Here is a 23545-nt window from a genome sequence, read left to right as displayed (position 1 = left end):
GATTTACAACGTTGTATTTATTTTTGGTGCACAGCATAGTGATTCATTTATACATATATATATTCCTTTTCATATTCTCTTTCATTATAGGCCATTATAAGGTACTGAATATAGTTCCCTGTGCTATACAGTAGGACCTTGTTGTTTGTCCATTTTATATATAGTAGTTAGCATCTGCAAATCTGAAACTCCCAGTTTATCCCTCCTCACCCTTCTTTCCCCCCTGGTAACTGTAAGTTTGTTTTCTATGTCTATGAATCTATCTCTGTTTGGTTAGTACTTGAGTTGGGGGGGCCTTCTAATATTTTGAGTTGGCTGGAGGAGAAGGAGGTAGGAAAAAAAAGTAGATGTCTTAGTCTAATCTTCGGTAATGGAATAACCATGCAGGTTTGTTAAAAAGTGACACACCACTGAATCCCAGTCATTCAACAATTATTTATTTAAAGCTTCCTGTATACCAAGCACCTTCAAATTTCCTAGCACATCTGCTTTGTACTTGACCTCTCAGTCTGCTTTTCTGTTACATTGGAAGTGTCGCACTGCCTTCTAATTGGTTTTACTACTTCTATTCTCATCTACTATATTCTTTCTCCATGTATGATCTAGTGTGGTGTTCTTGAAATAATCATTTGATGTCACCCTTACGCTTAGAGCCTTCTAGAGGCTTCCCAACATAATTAAAATAAAATTCATACTTCTGACTAAGACATATAAAACCTCAAATGAGATATGGCTCCTGACGGTCTCTTGACTTAATCCCATAATACTAAGCTTTCTGCTAATTCAGGAACTTTCCATGTGTTTTCTCTGCCATGAATACTTTTCTTTCAGGTCTTTAAGTGGCTGGTTCTTTTTTCATTCAGTCATTTAGCCCAAATGATGGCCCTCAAAAAGGCCTTTCCATTCATAGTTCTTGATATAATAATGGCCCACATCCTCTACCAATTACTCTGACATATTACTCTGCTTTTGTTTTGTTTTTCACAGCAGCCATAACTGTTAACATTTATCTCATTTGTTTCAGTGTCCTCTTTTTCCATTTTCCCCAGAGTGTAAATTCTGTTAGTGGATGTACCATGTATGACTTACTCATTGCTTTATGTTTAGTACCTTAGAATAGTGCCTGATTTATAGTAAGCTTTGAATAAATGTTGAATGATTGGAATTCAGTGGTGTATCACTTTTTAACAAATATGCATGGTTTTTTTCATCACAGAAGATTAAAGTGTCACATCTTTTCTACTCTCTTCTATTGCCACTTCCTAAAAGGTTAAAATATATCTACTCTGCCAAGCCTCTGTTTCTTAGAAGAAAATCTCTTATATTCCCATAAAGAATCTGACCTAGTCCTTAAGTATGACCAAGTCCTCTGAATTTGTATACATCTTAATTATTAGGTCATTTATGCTACTTCTTTCTGGATTAGGTTTCTTCTTTGGTCTCTGGGTTTTATACCATTCAGTTATGAAATACCTACTATAAGTAATTGAGTTAAATATCAAATTGAGTTATGTAATTTCAATTATCTGAATATACTAATGCTCTCTAGAGCAAAGTTTTAGTATACCTTATGCTGATTTAGACCTGGTCTGAAACTAAGAATGGGTATGATTTGGTGATGTATACTCATATTCTTTTTAGGAGCAGATTATTTGGTGCAGTATCAAATGATAATATTTGTGTTGCTCAAGCCCATTTACTTCCTCACAATTTCAGTTTATTTTTTAGGATGGTATTTTGGAGGAGCAGTTACGAATGTATCTCCACTGTTGTTTGACCCTTTGTGATTTCTGGGAGCCAAACATTGCAATTGTCACCATTCTATGGGAATATTACAGTAAAAACCTGGTGAGTAAATAGAGAATGAATTTGTTCCAGGAATTTGAAGAATTTGTACATTATTTTTGAAGAATGTTTTTATGGCTTAATTATAAATAATTATGGGTTTTTCTTAAAATTAGTTTTTCAAAGTAGAATAGTTCAAGAATAGTTTTACCTTTCATACTGTCTATAGAGCATTGGCATAAGATAATGGAGCATTTGGTGTCCCTTTTCTTTTAAGAGTGAGAATAAGCAAAGTAGCCAAAATTGTAGCAGAAAGATATTTCTAAAAATCATTTGTAGATGTTTTCTAATAATTATTGATTGCTTATGACACATTGAACGCATTGATTGAGTAAGACCCAATCTCGACATTTTAGTAGCTTATAGGCTAGTGGACAGATGCACATATACTGTTGGAAAAGGCTTATAATACTGTGAGATGCCAGAGGAGGGAATATCTGACCCAGTGTTTGGACTTGTAAAAGACTTTATGAAGTCATAATTTTCTAAGTTGGCCTGAGGAATGAGTAGAATTTTCCAAGTACAGAAGCAAAAGAGCATCTGAGCAAAAGGAACAGTTTGGACAAATATATAGAGACATGAAAAAAACATGATTTATTCCTACTATGATAGTTCTGAATATGAATGATGGCTCTGAGATAATTATGAAGAGATATGGGAGATAAGAAAAGTAGAGAAGTTAGTCTGGGACTCGATTATGAAGGGCTAAAGATAATGTGCAATTAACTTATTCAAGAGACGTTGGAAAGCAGGCATGTGACATATTAGGTATGTGTTTGAGAAAGTGTTTTCTGAAATTAGTATAAAGGAATTGGGTACAAATGAGTTAGTAGTCCAGTATAGTAGTATAGGCAAATAATGCAGTGAAACCTTAAAGTAGGGACAGCGGATTTTAAAAGGAGAGGATAAATTTGGGAGATGAACATTTTAAAGGTAGATTTAAAGGATTAAGTTACTTGTGTGTGAAGACAAGAGATGATTTGGAATGTTTGGTTTTCTGGGTAAATACATAGTGAACCCCTCAATCAAGATAAAAAGTGAAAGTGGAAGATTACAATTACCAGTTTGAGATTGTTAAAAATGAGAAGAATACCTTCCTCTGAAGTGTAATGTCAGGCTGGTTGGAGAAATAGCCAATTCTAGTTCTGAGTCAGGATGCGTACAAAATAACTAGACTCATCTCAGAACTAGAATTGGCCATTTCTCCAACCAGCCTGACATTACAGGGTATGTTGCCATACCTGAAAGCAGGGTTGTATCAGAGTAAACTGGAGCCAACTTGAAGGAGCTCACATTGCCCAACACTGGGTAAATTTGAGCATGAGAAAGAATCATAACTACTGTGAATTAAAATATGCCAAATGTGTTTAAATCCTTGAGTTTATGGCATTTTTAGAAAAATTATTATTCTGAATAAAACTATTCTGAAAACTGTAAGTAAAGGAAAATATAAACTATATTTCAGAGTAAATTTCTGATGAGCTAATTTAGAAGGAATGATAGAATTAGAAAATTGCTATTTTGTTATGTCTGATGAAGTAAGCCATCTGGACGAGGACTGTCTATGACTGCTAAAACTGTGGGGATAGACAGCGTGATCAATCTTAACATCACAAAAAGAAAGACAATCAGAATTTATGTGCCTCTTTACTTACTGAAATAGAAAGTAACCAGTAAGTACTACCAATAAAGGATTCTTAGCAAAAAACTCAACCTAAACCTGATCAGTCCTCTAGATACAGCTACCAGTTTACAGAAAAGATAAGAGGATAAAAGAATACATGAAGTGACACTAGGGAGGTACAAGCAGCTAAATCCAGAATTTAGGAAACTCTGCACAATAAATTATCTGATAAATGGTATGACAAAAACATTGGGGAGCTTATAGAATAAAAGAGATTTAAGAGGCATATCAATCAAATGCAGTGTATGATCTTGTTTGTATCCTAATTTGGACAACCCTACTGTCAATAAGACACATGGGGATAATCCAGGAATGTGAACACCCCTTGATGTTCTGTGCTTTATGGAATTTTTATTGGCAGGGAATATATGGTAATGACTGTGTAATCTTTCTGATTAACAAGAGTCAAACTTGCAGTGAGCTAATTGGGATTTATAGCTTTCCATTTTTATTCAGAAACTTAATACTTGTTTTCTGTCTCTTGCTTTTAGAATAGTTCTTTCAGTATTTCTTGGCTTCCTTTGAAAGGCCTTGCAAATATTATTAAGTCACCCTTGTCTATGCTGGAAATGGTGAAGACCTGCTGTTGTGATAAACAAGACCATGACCTGTATAAATCCAGTAGTAGCTACACTATTTTCCTTTGCATTTTGGCGAAAGTTGTTAAGAAAGCAATGAAGAACAATGGCCCTCATCTTTGGAAACAAGTCAAAGGAAGGTGTGTGCCATGTCTTTGTCGTGAACGTTAACGTTTATCTTTGAAGAAGTGTTAGTATTTTTATTTTTTAAGTTAATTTGTGCTTTGAGGTCTTTATTGTTCACAGTTCAAGTGTATTCATTAATTTAGGACAGCAAAATATGAAGCATTTTGATCTTGCCAATTTGTTATAGTAAGGAATAAACCTAATATTTGTAACTTGGGAAAGGTTTTAATTTCTTATTGATCTCATTAGCCCCGAAGATTGAAATCTCATATATTAAATGCAGAGATATAAGAAAACTATTGTTTTGCTTGCCAAAGTTGATTGTCATGTTTTACACATATATTTTATTAAAAGTTGTAGAAATGAAAAGCGTCTTCAAATTGTACATTGGCAGGTGATAGATTAAGTCTGTAAAACTTTGTGTTTTTTGATCCCACCAGTCCCACAAACCATCCTTTCTTGAATGAAAACTAACCAGAATATAGTAGAACCGGATAATTCTGATGTCATTTGAGGAGTATGCCATTTTCATTTCTGGTGTGGTGAAGGGAACTTTTGGTTGCATTTGTCTATTCTCCTTTTTTTGAAAGTTTTGTTTGTTAAATGGATGTGACTCTTAATTGTCTTCCCTTGTTCTGCTTCTTTTGCCTATTGCCCCTCTGTGCAGTGCGCTGCCCTCTACCACTTGCTTAGCTTATGTGGTGGAAGCTCTCACAGCATGATGCTTATTTTATTTTATTTATGTTTAAAAATGTTTTTTAATTGAACTATAGTCAGTTACAATGTGTCAATCTCTGGTGTACAGCATAATGTCCCAGGCATAGATATACATACATATATTCATTTACATATTCTTTTTCATTTAAGTTTATTACAAGGTATTAAATATAGTTTCCTATGCTATACAGAAGAAATTTGGGTTTTTTATCTCTTTTTATATATAGTAGTCAATATTTGCAAATCTTAAACTCCCAAATTTATCCCTTCCCACCCACTTTCCCTCCGGTAACCAGAAGATTGTTTACTATGTCTGCAAGTCTGTTTCTGTTTTGTAGGTGAGTTCATTAGTGTCTTCTTTTTTCTTTTTTTAGATTCCACATATGAGTGACATCATAAGGTATTTTTCTTTCTCTTTCTGGCTTACTTCACTTAGAATTACAATCTCCAGGGCCATCCATGTTGCTGCAAATGGCATTGTTTATTTTTATGGCCAAGTATTATTCCATTGTAGAAATATACCACAGTGTTTTTATCCAGTCCTCTATGGACACTTTGCTTATTTCCATGTCTTGGCTATAGTAAATAGCACTGCTATGAACATTGGGGTGCTTGTATCTTTTTGAATTAGCATTCCCTCCAGATATATGCCCAGGAGTAGGATTGGTGGATCATATGGTAAGTCTGTTTTTAGTTTTTTGAGGAGTCTCTATATTGTTTTCTGTAATGGATGCACCAAACTACATTCCAACCACCAGTGTAGTAGGTTCCCTTTTCTCCACACTCTCTCCGACACTTATTGTTTGTGCACTTTGAATGATGACCATTCTGACTGGTGTGATAGTATTGATTTGGAATGCTTCTTATTTTAGATAGAGACTTAACAAGAATCACTAAATGAAATTCCTGTTTGATTCCCACAATGACTAATTCTTATAAGTTTATGGTGATACAGTTTGGATATTTTATTTAGAATGTAGTTTTTTTTAATGGTAGTATCGTTGTAAAACCTCCAGTAATTATGTGACCCAAACACTTTTTTTCTTTTGTTCTGTTTGCCAGTTTGTTTTTGAATCTTAAATCATTTTATGGAAAACATAAAATTCAGAACTTTATTGCTAAAATAAATTGGAATTCAATAACAAATCTGTATACCAAGCACTATGATGGGCATGATGGGGATATAAAGATAATTAAACAGATCTTTATTTCGGAAGCTTCATTATTCATAAACAAACATTTAACCTCTCATTAGCATTAATCATTTCTATCTTGAATAAACCAATTATAGAAGTTATGAAATTTAACAATCCATAAGTGGGATTCAGAATGAATCGTTTTCAATTCTAACCCCTTAATTGATAAAAGAAAAGTACATCAACTGTTGAATTGTATTAAGCAATATTGATAGTATAAAAATTTAAATGGCTAGTCTTGGACATTTGAACACTAACAATTTTTATTTGTGAATAGGTAAATATTTTTCTAGCACTTCAAATTGTCTTAAATATAAGTATAGCAGGAACAAGTCTATGAGAGGTAGAGGGAGAAAGGTGTAAGGAAAATTGCTATAGAAAATTGCCCTGTTAAAACTCATGCAACTTAATAAAAACAACAACAAGAAACAACCCAATCAAAAAATGAGTAGACCTAAACAAGCAATTCTCCAGTGAAGACATACAAGTGGCTAATAGGCACTTGAAAAAATGTTCAATATCGCTAATTGTCAGAGAAATGCAAATCAAAACTACAATGAGGTATCACCTCACATCAGTCAGAATGGCCATCATTAAAAAGTTCACAAACAATAAATGCTGGAGAGAGTGTGGAGAAAAGGGAACCCTCCTACACTGTTGGTGGGAATGTAGTTTGGTGCAGTCTTTATGAAAACAACATAGAGATTCCTCAAAAAGCTAAAAATAGACTTACCATATGATCCTGCAATCCTACTCCTGGGCATATATCTGGAGGGAATTCTAATTTGAAAAGATACATGCACCCTAATGTTCATAAAACAATTTATAATAGCCAAGACATGGAAACAACCTAAATGTCCATCGACAGAGGACTGCATAAAGAAGTTGTATGTTTATGCAATGGAATACTACTCAGCTATAAAAAAGAGTAAAATAATGCCATTTGCAGCAACATGGATGGCCCTGGAGATTGTCATTCTAAGTGAAGTAAGCCAGAAAGAGAAAGAAAAATACTATATGATATCACACATATGTGAAATCTTAAAAAAAAGAAACAAAAACACACAAATGAACCTATTTATAAAACAGAAACAGACTCAGACATAGAAAACAAAATTATGGTTACCAATGGGTAAAGGGTATGGGTGGGAAGGGACAAAGTGGGAGTTGCAGATACAAACTACTATATATAAAATAGATAAACAGGTTTATGCTGTATAGCACAGGGAGCTATATTCAATATCTTGTAGTAACCTATAATGAAAATGAATATGAAAAGAAATACATGTATGTATATATGACTGAAACCCAGAAATTGACACAACATTGTAATCTGACTACTTCAATAAAAATTTTTTTAAATTAAAAATTGCCCTGTTAAGATTTCTATACACCACATCGAATTGTACTTAAAAAATTGTATATTTTTTCTTATTTGTCAGTAAAAATTTTAAAGGTGATGTAGGGGACTAAAATAAAAGGAAAAGCCATGTACTAAATGAAAAGAACATTTCTACTGTCCTTTGGGGGAAACCACTGAATTCTTTGATTCACTTATAGATGCTTGCTGCATCATTGAAAAATTTGAAGGTAGTGGGGGTGTTTTGTGAGATTTTTCCAAGGAGGAAAAGTGACATTGTAGCACCATAATGAAGAATTTGCTAAAAATTTAGAGTGATGAGACTGTCATGAGTATTGAGTGAAATGTTATTTTAAAAGATGGGTTTTTGTGAATAAAACAGTTTTATTAATTCAATTTTTTATTATGTTTTACAGAATATATTCTAAATTCCATCAAAAAAGAATGGAAGAACTAACTGAAGTTGGTCTGCAGAACTTTTTCAAACTTTTTTTGCTGTTAGCAGCTGTGGCAGAGGTGGAAGATGTAGCAAGTCATGTTTTAGGCCTCCTAAATTTCCTCAAGCCTACCTTTATAACATCCCCTCTCATTTGGAAGGGTCAGATGGCCTTTCTCTTGATGTATACCCAGAAAAATCTGGACATTGGTGTTTTGGCTGAGAAATTTTCAGGTGCTTTCCGGGAGAAAGCAAAGGAGTTCTTAGTATCTAAGAATGATGAAATGGGACAAAGACATACTCTCTGGACGTTTCTTTCCATATATATTGATGGTGTTCAAGAAGTGTTCGAGACTACCCATTGCTTACACCCTTCCCATGAAAAACTGCTTAATGATGGGTTTAGTATGCTTCTGCGAGCTTGTCAAGAATCTGAACTTAGGACAGTATTGAGCTTTCTACAAGCTGTTCTGGCCAGAATCAGGTATGTTTTCTAATAATGTGCTAATTTATTGATTTGTTTTATATCATCACCTATGTTGATTCTATATTAAAGTTTTGCTTTTGACCTACTAATGCAATTCAGATGTAGAGACAAGAGTTAGAGGAGTTTACTGCAATGTAACATAAGTCAGTAGCTTTCAATCTGTCCTTTCAAAAAGTGCTTCTTCCAAAAAAAAAACTTAGGTTCAAACACATAAAACTAAACTAAACTAGAAATAGCTCTGGTACAGGACGAAAGCTATGCCTCTTGGCTCCTTTCCTTTCTCCACCTCTCCTAAAAGAGTATTTTTATCCAGAGGTGTATTTCAGATATTCTAAGCAAGACTACGAATTGGCTTTCATTGAAACAGGCAATTTTGTGCCTATAAGGAGATTTTGGTCACATTGTACCATTAAAAAAAAAAAAAAGTAAGTTTCCTTAAATATTTTGCTGCAGAATTGTAGCCTCAAAGGCAAGAAATACTCCCAGCTAAAACAGTTTATTCTCAGATTAAGATAGGATTGTTCTATTTATAACACCAATCATCTATACAAAACTTATTGTTTTCAGAGCCATTAAATTATGCAGATACACTCGCACCCAAATTATAATGGATAAGAACAGTGGTTATGACATTTATTGCCCTTTTCACATAACAATTTTACCTTCAAAGTACATGTTCTTAAAAAGTTAGATACTGCCACTTTGTGTAGTCACGTCACTGAAAAGTGTAGAAGTTATTTATAGAAATATAATTTTATTTGAAATTGTGTCTGAAGTCAATGAAGAGACTGCTGCTCTCTATTTAACTGTACTTGAGAAAAGTAGCATCTGTTTTTCAAAAGTACTAAACTTGGCAGAATTTCTGAATTTCGGACATATAGTCATTTATCACTAATTTATTTAATTTCTTTCAGTTGGGCTATGTATTCATACAGATTAATCCTCAGGTTCTCACTCCTCATTAGGTTTTATGTTGTTTTTATTCTTCTGCTCTTATCAGTTTAAATTCTAGAGGTTTAGCCAGAGTTCTTGACCAGATAATCATCTCTTGTCCCCTAGTGTAAGCTGTATCAAATTTTTAGATGGATGGATGGATGGCTAGATGGATAAATAATGAATAACCAACTTCATTAGAAGAAGCTTTTACTGATTCTGGATCTTCTCCACAAGGTGCATTTGTTTGTTCTTGGTCTAGTTGAGTTTATTAGCAGATGTTATGCTCTTCCAAGTGCCAAATTCTTTTCATTTGTTCAGTTTTTAAGTGAGTGGTAAGTAGTATTTTCCTGTTTCCTGGGCAAAATTACAGATTTCCACATTTCTGGTACCAGTTTTGGTTTGTTTATGTTTGTCTTAATCTACAAAACAGAAAGGAAGAGGGGGGAGCTGGTCTAAACCATCCTGGGGGTGGTACTACAGCCTGGGCAAGGAGGTAGAAAATGAAGCAAGAGTAAGGGTATCATGAGAAGGTGCAGTCATGGAAACCAAGTGACAGAATCCATGCACCTTTCTACCTTTTCCATTGAAGATGGATAAGTCTTAACAATTATATCGCTTCTTACATAGGTTTGTTTTTTTTTTTAAACGAAGTTTCATGTCCTACAAATACTGTTAATTTTTAGTTAGAAATTTGGGGAAATCTTTTTGTTGTGAATTTTTTGTTTAAATTGCAGATGGAGTATATTGGCATGGTAAAAATGGTAAAAGGAAAAAAAAATGAGGTATAAGATGACAAGTGAAAGTTCTTATCCTCACCTTCCTTCCTTTGTTCTCTGATTCAGTGGTTCTCACCTAGGGGTGAGTTTGTCCTCCAGGGAACATTTGGCGATGTCTGGAGAAGTTTTGATTGTCATATGAATGAAAGGTGCCAGTGGCATCTAGTAGGTAGGGATCAGGGATACTGCTAAATATCCTACAAGGTACAGGGACAGTCCACACAACAAAGAATTTCTGGTCCAACCTCAGTGATGCTGAAGTTGAAAACATTGCTCTAGTTCTACTCCATTTAAAATGGTTTGTATAGAACCTTCCAGATTTTTTCCCATCCATAGGCTTAAAACACAAAACAGGTGATCTTTGTTCTGCAGCTTCATTTTTTCACTTAATATTTCCTAGACATCTTTTCATGTTACTAAACGGAGACCTATCTAATTCTTTTTGTAGGCTGAGTTTTAGTGTTTCATTATATGAATATACGAAACTTTATTTAGCCAATCCCCAAATAATGGAAGTTTATATTATTTACTATTTTGTTATGATAAATGGTTTTATTTAATATCTTTATACATGCATTCTCTGTGAACTTTTGGAGGTTTATATGTAGATTAATTCCTAAGGGTAAATTGGTATATGTGCATTTCAAATGTGGATTATGGATATTACCAGTTCCTTTTAATCGGTCCTATTAATTTAAAAAAAATTTGCACTGGTTTCACTCTCCCTAATAGTGTATAAGAAGGCCTCCTTTCTCATTTTCAGATTAGTGTGTAGAGTATGTTTAGAAAATATGCATTCCAGAAAAAATTAAACACAGAAGTTTGTTAAAAATGTTACTAGAAACTCGGTAGTAGGGGAATGAGATTTATCTTAAAGGTTGGAGAGACTTTAAAAATGAAAACACAAAGAAAGTAACAAAATAGGGAAGTATTTTTTCTTCATTTACTGACTTCTTTTTGTCTCCAAGCTCATAATTGAAACTTTTTAGTCATTGTTCAAAAGTAGTAACTAAAAACACAAAAATAATTGTTGTATTCTAAAAAATGTACCCTTTTCAAACACTGTCTCATTTATTTCTTTACCAATCTTGTCATCCCAGTTTATAGATGAAGAAATGGTAACATGGAGACTTTTCGTACCTTATCTAAAATAACACAGTTAAGTTTCAGAATCATCACCCCCCAGATTCTCACCCACTATACCATAGCTGCCTTCTTATATTTTCTTTGTAACAGTTTGAAAGTAACTAAACAGAAACTAACTATATCACTATAGTTTTTTATAAATTAGGAAGTAATTAAATGAATGAAATCTGCAAACTGTTTGCAAACCTGAAAGTATTACCACTACTCATATATACTTCTCAGTGCTTTTACCATTTATTTTTGCTGCTCAAAATAGGATAGTTGCTTATTGGGGACTTTTGATTATTTTGTTTTTATAATCTTGCAAGTTACATATTTTTTGTAATGAGTTATTAGTTGGAAAAAAATCAAAAAGAGGTGTGGAGACAAGTAAATCACATTTCATTTAAAATAATAATTTATCTTTGATCTATTCTTAGCACCCTTTCACCCATCTAAATTTCACTTCTTGTAAAATAAAAATCAAATTTTTGCTCCTTAAATTCAACTTAATAGAGGTTCTTTAGCATTAAAGCCAAAGCTGTTTCAGGAGTGTTGGAAAGATATTGCTTATAAGTACCTTGTATACGGTAATGCATCTATTTTAATCCTTATCCTTGGGGGTCACTGTTCAAAAGTACAGAGGTACAAATCAAGAGGGCATAATGGAGACTGTCTGTTATATAAGGTGAGAGTAACTTTACATTAATATTAGGAACTTCTTTTAAACTGGATCTGGTTTGAGTTTGTAATTTGCTATCATCTGGAGCAGGGGGCAAGTAGTGTGTTGTTGCTCTTCAGGACTAATGAAGAAAAGGACACAAATGGTTATGTTGGTAACATTTAATTCCTTGCACAAATGTTTATATTTCATTTTGTTTTATACTATTTGTGTATACGATGATTAAAAACAGTTGCTGTAAGTGAATGTGAGATCATGTATAACTTCTGTTGCCAAAATTATAAATATGTTTTAACAGAAGTATGAGGTCAGTGTGTGGATAGGAATGGTGTAGTAATGTGCAGGTCATTATTAATGCTGTCGTGGTTTAGGCACTGTCATCTTTTATATTTCTGAAGCTTGCATAGTAATTTGCACAGTCCTTCAATGAGGCTGATTGCAGTATATAATAAGAGAGGCTGTAACTTGCATAGTTTTATTTCTTCAATCTTCAGTACTTCCAAGACAGATATATCAAGATAAACTTGCTTTTACTTTGGAATCTTTGGTGAGGAGAGGATCGCAGAGATCATTCAGGATTGTTTAACTTAAAAAGAAAGAAGGAAGAGAGGCGAGGAGGGGAAACACAAGAAAAGTGCTGTAGGTATTTGATCGTAGAGATGTGTTCCTAATTTCTTAGCCCAAAGTCTGGAACTTCATTGAAGATCTTTTCCTAGGAGTCTTTTAGGTATACTGTAATATTTTTACTATTAGTATTATTAGAAAATTAAAAAATATTTTGGAATAGTTGTTAAAAATTAAAGCATAGACTTTTTTTCTTTTAAGTTAAGAACAGAGCTAAATTCTTTGAAGTTTGGTTTAAATAGGGAAGATGGGTTACATAGATTGATGATATTTATTCCTGGCTGCATCCCTGACAAGTGAAAGAATGAAATACTTTACTTTAGCAACCTCTTCTGTTTTCTAATTCAGGTGGGAATAAGGTACCCGTCCTTGCATAAATGTGTGTGTGTGTGTGTGTTGAGCTCGGTAATAGTTTTATAACTGTATGACAGAGAAATTACAGGTAGGAAGGAACTAAGATCACTGATTAAAGGGAGGAGCGGCTCCCTCTAGGCTGTTAAGAAATAATAACTTCATATGCCACTTTCTGCTAACTGGAGCTGATGGCTCACCAGAGCATTCTTTATTGCTGATTAAGTAACATTATGAAAATACTGACTTGGTTATGTTAACTAAATGCCTCCGTGTTTAAAACTTCGAATGTCAAATAGTTTTAGCAGTCATCTTTAACATTTCACATTACCTTTCTGGAATCACATTTCTAGCTCTCACTTGGCTGTTATTTGAGGCTAATATAAAAATGGCAGTCTTTCATTTGTGGAGTTAGGTGTAGCCAAAAGCTTTTCTTTAATTATATCCATTCATGCTGCTATAGTTAAGGGTCTGTCAGCATTTCCATTATAAACCTCCATTTCCAGGGTTTTATAACACAGCTATGAAAATTAGCTCTGGGCAAATTCTTGACATACAAGGCCTCGTGAGATTCTCCCTCCTCCTAACCCCTCTTTTTCATTTTTACTGAAGTAGGGGTGAGTGATTTCAAAATGCCTTTTGGCATCTGCAAATATCATCTGGAATTTAAAAAGGAACAATAAATTTTCAGGCTTTGTACCTGTTTGTTTTAACACTTAAGGGATGTTGTGGACTTACGAATTTAAGCCAAATGGGTATTGATCAACTGACATCCTATTTTGTATTAAACAAGAGCCTAGTTTCAAGGAGGTCTAAAGGCAGCTGAAAACTTGTCTAAGATGTTAAATCTGGAGACTAAGAAATAGTTCAGAAGAGATGATTGCCTGTTTTTGATATAGTATGTGCTCAAGTACAACTCCCTAAAGGGTTAAGATTCTTTTTCCTGGCTTCAAAATACAAATACTTCAAATATTCAAAATACTTCAATACTTCAAAATTTTGAAAATACATGTTTTTAAATTCCTTTTCCCATGAACTTGGAAGTTCATCTGTTTGTTATGTATCTTTTTTGACACTTGGGATGGGTGGATGTGTGCATGCATACATGTGCACAGAAGAACTGCATTTATTATTCCCCTCAAATATTTTCTATGTTCAGTAGTTCTAGTTATTTTAACCTTCATTGGTATGATATCATTAATTCTAAACAAAAAAAATTTTTTTAATCTTTCCTTTGGTGAGAGACCTGGGGGTTTTCTAGGTAGGAAAGAAGGTGGTATAAAAGGAAGTATTCCTGTGAGGCTCTGCTGAATGCCAGATAATTGATATGATTTTTCAGGAAAAATAGAAAAATTACTCTTTATGGCATGCAAACCTTTTCCTCCTTTTGTTATTGGGTGTTCTATTAGTATGAATGGGTTACACCTTTTTTTTTTTTTTAATGGAGATACTGGGGATTAAACCCAGTACCTCCTGCGTGCTAAGCATGCACTCTACCACTGAGCCATGCCCACTCTCCTGGAATACAGCTTTTAATTACTGAAGAATAGGTCACTACAAAACAACTTTGAAACTAGTATGATTTTTCAAATAATCAAATTATGAGCTATTTATTTGCAAAGTTTGATTAGTATATACCAGATTGCCAAAAATAACTGCTGATCTGCTGTTACATCATATATATGAGCATATGTATACATACACATATGTGTATCATATATATGAGCATATGTATGTATATACATATATGTACTACACACATGTTTGTGTATATGTACACACTTGTGAGTACACATATGTACAGACATGTACACATGTGTTTGTGTATAGTCATGTGGGAATGTATACATGCGTGGGTGTATTGTATACATATGTAAATCATTTAAACTATATATAGATCTATATTTGATGTAGATTTTGATTTGATTTGCTGCATATTTGGGTGCAGTGTTCTAACAGTTTGGAAGAGAGAGCACATGTGTATGCTCCCTGGGAAAATATATTTCCAGCTTTTATTTGAAAAATCAGACAGGTGTGTTGCCCACTAAGAGTGATCCATGTATCAGTTTTGATTCCTTCAGAGAAAGTGAGCATTTCTAAGGGAATGTACTACAAATCTTATTTGGGAATATACAAAATGTAAAGATTTCTTTTCATTAAATATTTCATGTATCTTTCAACTGAGATTTTTACGTATATACTATGAATTAGCTTTTTTGTTTGTTTATTTATTCTTTACCAGTCTTGAATTTTGCAAAGCATGTTTACTATAGCCCTTTTTTAATATTACATGTATTATAAATTCATGCAGTGATATAAACTACTTACCCTAATAACTTGGAAATGTTTGTGAACTTTTTTTTTGTATTTTGCTGAAACATAAGTTATCTTTTAATTTTTCATGTATAGGAGTTAATATTTTGGGCCATTTATTTAGTCTCCAACTAGATCTATTACATAGGTATAAATTCTCCTTGCATAAGTACAAAGTGATTCTTTTAAAATATTGTAAGGGAAAAAGTTGTGTACCCAAATCTCAGCTTCATTGGGATTTGGGGGATGGGAAAGGTGTTTCAGACTTCAGTAATAAGTAGATCAGAGCTAGAGATGGAATCAGAGAGCATCGTGTAGGAGCATCATATATGGGAAGAGTCACAATTTCAGGCAGTAGGCATTTCCACAACAGCAAGTTGTGCTTTTCACCTCTGCTTCTTAAGGGACCCCAGCAGTATTGAGAGTTCCTACTGCTGCAGCATTGTGTGAAAAACAAGGGCTGTAGTCAATACATCTAAGATCAAGCTATCTCTTCTCCATTTACCAACAGTGCAATCTTGGGAAATTACTTAACCTTTCCTAACTTTCAGTTGCATATTTGTAAAATAATCCCTACAGATTTCTGTGAGTATCTGCTTAAGTCTCTGCTGTCCATACACACTAGCTATGTGTAACAATTTAAGTTAATGAATAGAAAAGGACAAATTTAATTCCTCTGTCATACTAGTTTCATATCAAGTGTTCAGTAACTATAATGGCTACTGTAGTGGACAGCAGCAGATCTCCTGGACAGCACTGACTTGGGTGCTGCACCTATCCAGACTATGGGCCATGGTAATCTCTCAATATCTGCTTGTTTTCTTTTACTTTTTCTTCATTTTTATGTGAACAATGGTATCCTTTATTCCAAGGTTCTCTTGAAATACATGTTTGTCCATGTGTCCCCAATCTTGAATAATCTCACTTTCCTTAAAATTTTCGTAACACTCTCTCTAATGCCCTTTATTGCTTTCTACTTTGTATTGTAGTTTTCTTTTTACAGAGGATACATATTCATTAAACAAATTATTCAGCAAATCCACCTAACATTTATGAGCGCCTACTGTGATAACAGGCATTATTAGAGGCACTTGGTATACATCTGTAACCAGTTAAATGCAGCACATATTGTATGCACTCATGTTATTTATTACATGAATGACAGACTGAGAAAATAGGTACTTATGTAAATGTTTATTGAGACCATCACCTTTTTATCATTTCATATTTTATTATTTCAACCATTCAGCATTATTTGATAATGATTTATACTTGTCCCCAAATTTTACCTGCTTATCCAGCAATTCTTGCCATTATCTACATGAAACTAGAGAACAGTATCTGAGCAGCCAGGCTCTGGATTTCATGGATTTAATGCATAATCTGAATTTCACATTTGTGCTTATTGTCTAAGCAGCACTGGGCAGAAGGAACTTTCAGAGGGATGACAGAGGTCCATTCTTCTCAATTAATTGAAAAGTTTTTGTTGTTAGCTGAAAAATGAAACTCATGTTTACTTTAATTGAAAATTTTGGGGCCATTTTTATTATTTTATTTTGGCAATACAATAGTTAACACCAAACTATTTTCCCACTGAAATAGGAAAACAGGGTAGAGTAAGTGGGCCTTTGAGCTTTTACCGTGCTTTTGAAAGTTTCCAGGATTTCTCCACCAAAGCTGGGTCCATAGGAACACTCTGAATCTAAAAGTAGAGATCATCTGTATTTGGATTGATCTGGAAGCAAGGTATTTGGAAGAGGGAACTGAAATAAAGGTGGAGGAAACAATTCAAAGCAGTTCCCTGGAGTGGAAGATTCCATATTGAAAGGGCCTTTTGAGTGACTGCCGCATAGTGTAAGAAAATAGACGCACAGCAAGACACATCTGTGTGAGTTTCAGAAGGCTGGGTACAAAGAAAAGGTACCAACATTTCCATGGACTTCTTAGTCTTACCCACTCTTCTTGCTCGGCTGTTTTTTGGTATTTGCTGTGCCCCTAGTCCTGTAATCCTCAGTTATAATCTAGGGTGGATCTAATATTTAACCATGTCTCCAAAATTATAAAATTAAAGTAAGAGGTGAATAAACCTGTATGTTATATTTTTTTTCAAGGTTATTTTCAATGACTTCTGATTCATTTTTGTTCTCAAAGTTTGACGTTTCTAAAACCCTGGTTTTTTTTCTGGGATGAAACTGTAAATTTCACCTCTAATAATTAGAAAGAGAAGGGTCAGAGTGGCAAAAGGATTCTGTGAAACAAATCGGGATGAAGAACATTGGGATAAAAGTACAAGGACAAAAGAGATATACCCTGGAAAGGAAACATTTCATTCTTTTGAAAGTGGGTCAGCTCAGGGAATAGAAGTGCCATGATTATTTTCTGTACCAAGCACTGGAATATTTCTCTTTAGCAAAACAATAATAAATCAAAAGACATTGGGGTGAGGCAAAAGCTCCTTTTTCCAATCTTGCTTATGTCACTGTGGTTTCTTGTCTGAACCCCATGGTTCACTGTAGGTGTTTAGACCACCCAAATCTTTCCAGCTTTGGATGAAATTCAGCAATAAGTTTATAGGAAGGCATCTCTACTGTGTTCTTTCATGGCACCATACAGGGCTATGTTTCTTAAACCAAAGACAAGTTATAATAAATATATTGAAGACTGGTAAATCCCATTTGTGATGCGTTTGCTTAAGTTTACACTCTTCTTACTATGGGGTGGGTAAAGACACCTGAGACTGTGGACTCGGTGGACTCAACCTTAAGAAACTCAGTAGATAAACTGTCATTGTAGCTTTTGGTTATAAAAGGGAAGGACTCAGAGGAAGCAAGTAATAATTTAAACATTTATGCCCATTAAGTGTAGTACAATAAGCTATTCAATGTGTTTTTTTAACGTGATGTGTCGGTAAGGGAAGGAAACCGATCTCTTAATTATCCCATTGTCTTTAGATGAATAAGACCTCAAAAGGCACTATAAGTTGTGGGAAAAGTAGATTCATTGTAGTTTTTAAATATCCCTAGCTATCCTCACCATCTTCTGGTAATTACCCCAAAGTTATTTTCTTTAAGATGTGTTTCTTAGAAAACATCAGGGTACATTTTTGTTTTATGATATGAATTTACTTTTGCCATCATATGGCCTGTAAGGAACAATTCCTTACCTTTCTTCATCTACCTTGTGGAGAAGGGTAATTGCTCTGTTTCAAATTTTATTTATATTTTAACAAAATTGAGAACAAATATAAGGAGTGAAACTAGCCTTTGGAACTCTTAATTTCAATTGTTTCTTCTTTACCTTACAAGATATATATTTTTCTCTCTTTAGGATATCTCTTGTCAGATTTAAGGCTTATTTAAAATGAAAAGAAAGCTGGAGCAATTTTCTTTATTCCATCTCAGTCTCCTAAGGCCTATTTCCCCCTGGTGAGCTCATAGCAACAGGGGGGTTTAAGGGAATTCAGCTTTCTGCAAATTAATGTCTCACATCATGAAAATTCAGGACTTTTTTTTTTTTTATCTTGAAAAGTAATACAGTGAGTGCGAGTATTATTTCTTGCCAGCGGGTGGAAGATGAATGATTTTGTCACAGTTTTACTGCTTGATGAGCAGTATCCTGAGGGTCAGGCTTAAGTCTGTGTCACTATGCTGCTCATTACTCTTGAGCTAAATAAGGGCTGATTGGATCTAAATTGCCTAGCACATGGGCCACAGATGAGCTCAGTGAGCAGGGGATGACCTGCTATTCAGTCTGGGAGTAACCCCGGTGTGCAAATGCAGCATTAGAACACCGTGGGAGAATGAGAGGCTACCGGCTGCTGCCAGCAAAAGAAATCGAAATGTAAAAACTCTTTGATGCTGTGATGTTAGAATTTGAAATGTAGGAAGTGACAGGTTGATGGTACTTATCAGCTTTGGCTGGATTAGAGAACAGTGTCATCTTGCTTCTATAATGACAGAAGAATGAAGCCAGCAGCTAACTACTGTGCAGAGTAGAGCTGCCGCTGTTGTCACGGCCAGTCGTTGCTGCCTCCTACTGGCAGTTTTCCTGGAAACCAGTAAAGATAACGAAGAAAAGAGCATCTGTAAATTTCCAGGAATTTGGGACTCTTTGGTGATGAAAAGCTGCCAGTGGTAGGATGCAACGGAAAGGGTATTTTAGAGCATACTTGATAGTAAATTGCTTTAAAAATCATCACTATTGGGAAATCGGTTGTTCCCAAATTTTCTAGTTAACCAAGAGTTAATCCATTTATGAAGTGAAACTACCCAGAGCAAGAAAGCCCAGTATACTTGTCTGGAATAGTGTTCGTTCAGGCGGCCTCAGTTGGGTTGTTTGGTCTCTCAGTAATGTATTTTTATAACTAACAGCACTTTGCTAACAACTAATCTTCAAAATCTACCAACAGACTACCAACCACGGTGTTAGCACAGTTTCAAAGATACCTGATAAAAATAAAAAGTGAAAAATGCTTCTAATTATGTAGCTTATGCTGCATAAAGCTCTCTTAGGGAGGGGATGGTATGGAAGGAAAAGATTTCTCCTGTAAGTCAAATGATTTAAACAAGCCAAAAAAACCCCAGCAAAACCCTATGATATAAGACCTCTTTTGTTTCATTTTATTCCTGCAGTTGTAATTTTAAAATAATCAATACTAGGCTATTATATGTTTGTGATATAAAACTTAGAAAATATAGGCAAGTGTTTTTAAAAAATTACTTATCTCACCATGCTGAAGAGCTGCTACTGATATTTTGTTGTATCCTTCTACACTTTTCCTATTCATACACATTTTTTAAAATGAGGCTTCATACTGTTTAGTGGCCTCCTTTTACACTTAATGTATCATCAGTGACATCTGAAACATTATTTTTGGTGGCCTCATAATATTCCATTGTGTGGATATACCATAATTTACTTGACCATTTCTTATTGGTAAAAGGTTACACTGTTTTGAATTTTTCACCATGAGATACAAAGCTGTAATGAATGTCTTTATGTGTTTCTTGGCAGGCTTCATGAGTACTGTACAAATTGTACACCACACAAATCTAAAGGTGCCATTCACAACATTGTAAATGAGACTTTGATCTTCATGGACAAGACATGTTTGGTTATATACAGAAGATATTTCTTAAATGATTTGGTTTAAAATACAGAGGCTTAGATTTAATTTTTTTTTAAAGTGGGAGCCATGATTTAAAAACATTCAGTTTATATATACACATATATACGTAATTATATATAACCTACAGAAGCAAATTTTTAACTAGTGGTAGAAAACCATAGATCAGAAAAATTGAGATTTTGTTCCCTTTAAAACAAAACTATTGTTCTGTATGTTGAAAATGTAGAGATAGAAAGCTCCTAGTTTGGGGTAAAAGTGTTAACTTTCACCTCCCAGAATTTAATAAAAGAATTTTCTTGCATTTGTCAAAATACATTCTCTACTGTTTTCTTTAAGCCTTGTTTTTCCTTCTATTAATATTAAATATAAAATAAAAATTTCAATATAACTTCTAAAGCTGGAAGGCTCTAGAGAGAGAATTTTTAATGCCTCTCTTTTTTATTTTTATATTATCAAACTTCATGTATTCTATAAAGAATGTAAATAATACAAAATTGTATGCTGCAGAAAACACAAATCATTCCCCTCCTAAACCTTCCTCCTACAAAAGGAACCACTATTAACTCCGGAGAATGTTCTTCTAAACTGCTCTTGCTTTTCCTTTTACCCACACTGCCTCTTTTACCACCTCTTATTTTAAATGGGAAAAATGGGATCAGACCTTGGAAATTTCTACCTTTAGTTTTTCAGTGAAAGAGATATCAATGACATCTCTCTACGCACACACATTGTGTAGGCTGCATAGTATCTTGTGTAGAAAACCTTAATTTATTTAACCCCAGTAAATATTTGGGAGCTATACATGATTTTAAGTTGGCTTGGCTCTAGCTCCTATTTGATTTTCCAAGATCCTGGTTGAAAATTTGGGTTGCTCTATTTATTTAATCAGGATAGTAGTTGTAGTTCAATTTTGTGAGTTAGTAATATATCCAGCATCAAACCAGCAGAGCACACTTCCACTTCAGTCATTCAATATGTGTGACTCATATATAGAATAATTAATGTCTTTTGCTTATAGTGAAAAATGTTCCTATATTTTTGAAAAGGCTGCAGATGTGAGTTTTCATTCTGACTCTGCCACTTTTCTTTCACTTTAATCTTCAATAAGTCATGTAATCTCTTTGAACCTCAATTTTTCTAATCTGTAAGATGTGTGTAATAATACGTATTAAAGAGCTGTTTAGAAGACCATAAGAGATAATATATGTCAAGTGTCTAGCAGAGTGCCTAGTGATGATTGCTTTTATTATCATTTCTGCTTATCCACTGGTGTCAGAGAAATGAAGTGAAAAAAAGTATATTACAAGTAAATTTTAGATATGGAGTTTCCCACTCTAAATTAAGATTTTTAGAGCTCCATTCTGAATCTGTTCAGTGGTATTCCCTGAAAAGAATACTATTTATGTTTGAAGTGAAAAAGTAAATGACTAATTTCTTAGTGTGTCTTCCTTTTTTTTTCTTATGGCTTAGAGAATTCTGGCTTTATTAATTTTGTACCTTTGTATAAAATAGAAATAACTATTTTTCAATCAATCCATCTTTATTGAGTGTCTAGCAAGTACCTGCTGTGGCAGATTTTGTGCTGGTGTTGGAGAAAACAGAGATGCAGAAAATAGAGATCGCTGCTCTTGAGTGCCTCACAGCATAGTGAGCTAACATAAAAACAAAGAAATACACTGTGATCAATAGACAAATGTTGAAGAGACTCTTAACACTCTTCTATATCACTTACAGAATTTTCTCTGAGACTGCCCTATATGAAATAAAGTATGTGATTAAATGGCAATAAGTCAGTCACATAGTTGATTGGTGGCAGATATATTACAAGGGAGACATTGTAACTCTATCAGTTTGAGCTTAGGTAGATATTTCTTCAAAAGTTTTAAAGTTGTTTTTGACATCTTTAGCGTATTCCCTCCATTAATAAATAATAACTGCTTGTAAGCATGTGTAAGGTCTTTAGTGAATTGTTAATTGCAACACTATGTCATTGATATATTTTTCTACATTTCTTTCTTCTGACATCTATTTTTTTTTCTATTCCTGTTCTCTGAAACCTTAATGTGCCTTCCTCACCACTACCCCCCCCCACCACTTTTTTAATGTGTTATAAAAACACTTCATCTTTTCAGGACAGCATACTCTGATCATTTAACATGACAAAATAGAATCCAAAACCAATATGTAATATTTCATTGTGCATTTTCAGAAGTTTGGTGTGGTGGGGGAGGGTATAGCTCAGTGGTAGAGTTCATGCCTAGCATGCACAAGGTCCTGGGTTCAATCCCCAGTTATCTCCATTAAAAAATTAATAAATAAACCTAATTACCTCCCCTCTCCAAAAAAATGCATAAATAAATAAAAGTTCATATAAATGCTATTATACCAGAAATGCCGTATACAGCTGTGCCACTTGCTTTTTTCTTACAGTTTTATTGTTTTGAGATACACTGCCAGAGAATGTGCACTTCAGGGAAGTGAAGGATTTAGCCAAGAACAAGAAATATTTTGGGTTCAGAAAATAGAGAATCCAACACAGAATCATGAAGGGATGGAAGACAGCTGTACATTTGTCCCAGGCAACCACCATTCCAGATTTAAATAGAATGATGGTGAGCTTTGGGGAGGAAGGCCCCCAGGAAAAAGTGGAGAAAGAAAAAATTATTTTTCTAGTTCTGGAGGAGAGTAAAGCAATTTCATTTTAAAGTGACCTTTTCTTTGAAGAGCCAATAGCTCTGAATGACAGTTGTTTAATGACCTCTCACTAACTAACCTTGTTTGATTTTTTAATATTAATTTGCCATACAAATTATAGATTAAATATATCAACCTTGTGAAAGTCATGTATGTTTCAGATATACTGAAATTTGCATTTTACATTTTCTTTCATAGGAAAGTTTTAAGGGTTTTATGTATATAAATGTGAATCTTTAAAAAATACGTATATATGTATTTATGTGTATACACATGCACACACATACATATATTTAACAGTTAACAGTTTTTTCCTTTGGTTTCCTAGGAGGAATTCCAATGTAATTCAGCATATGTTTCTTGAATACTTTGTGCCTTAGGACTAATGAGTGTTCTGGTGTACATGAAGATGTATCTGGCACTCGTAGAGCTATGGTGTAGTGGAAACCAGCTATTTAATGGCTCCAAGTTTTTATGTCTCCACAGT

General features: G+C 34.0%; 1 protein-coding gene across 2 annotated transcripts in view; it reads left to right on the top strand.

The window, feature by feature from the left end:
• MMS22L (MMS22 like, DNA repair protein) overlaps positions 1 to 23545 on the top strand; it is a 107582-nt gene that overhangs the window by 33800 nt on the left and 50237 nt on the right. For both annotated transcript variants that reach the window (XM_006200264.4, XM_072965642.1), the window contains exons 12-14: positions 1729 to 1848; positions 4021 to 4247; positions 7923 to 8426. In XM_006200264.4, the coding sequence (XP_006200326.2) occupies positions 1729 to 1848; positions 4021 to 4247; positions 7923 to 8426 (851 nt within the window). The remainder of the gene's footprint in view (positions 1 to 1728; positions 1849 to 4020; positions 4248 to 7922; positions 8427 to 23545) is intronic.

Source organism: Vicugna pacos, chromosome 8 (genome assembly GCF_048564905.1).
Source record: "Vicugna pacos chromosome 8, VicPac4, whole genome shotgun sequence".
Classification (NCBI taxonomy): domain Eukaryota; kingdom Metazoa; phylum Chordata; class Mammalia; order Artiodactyla; family Camelidae; genus Vicugna; species Vicugna pacos.
Note: the sequence above shows the minus strand (reverse complement) of the source record. Positions and strands in the feature narration are given on the sequence as shown.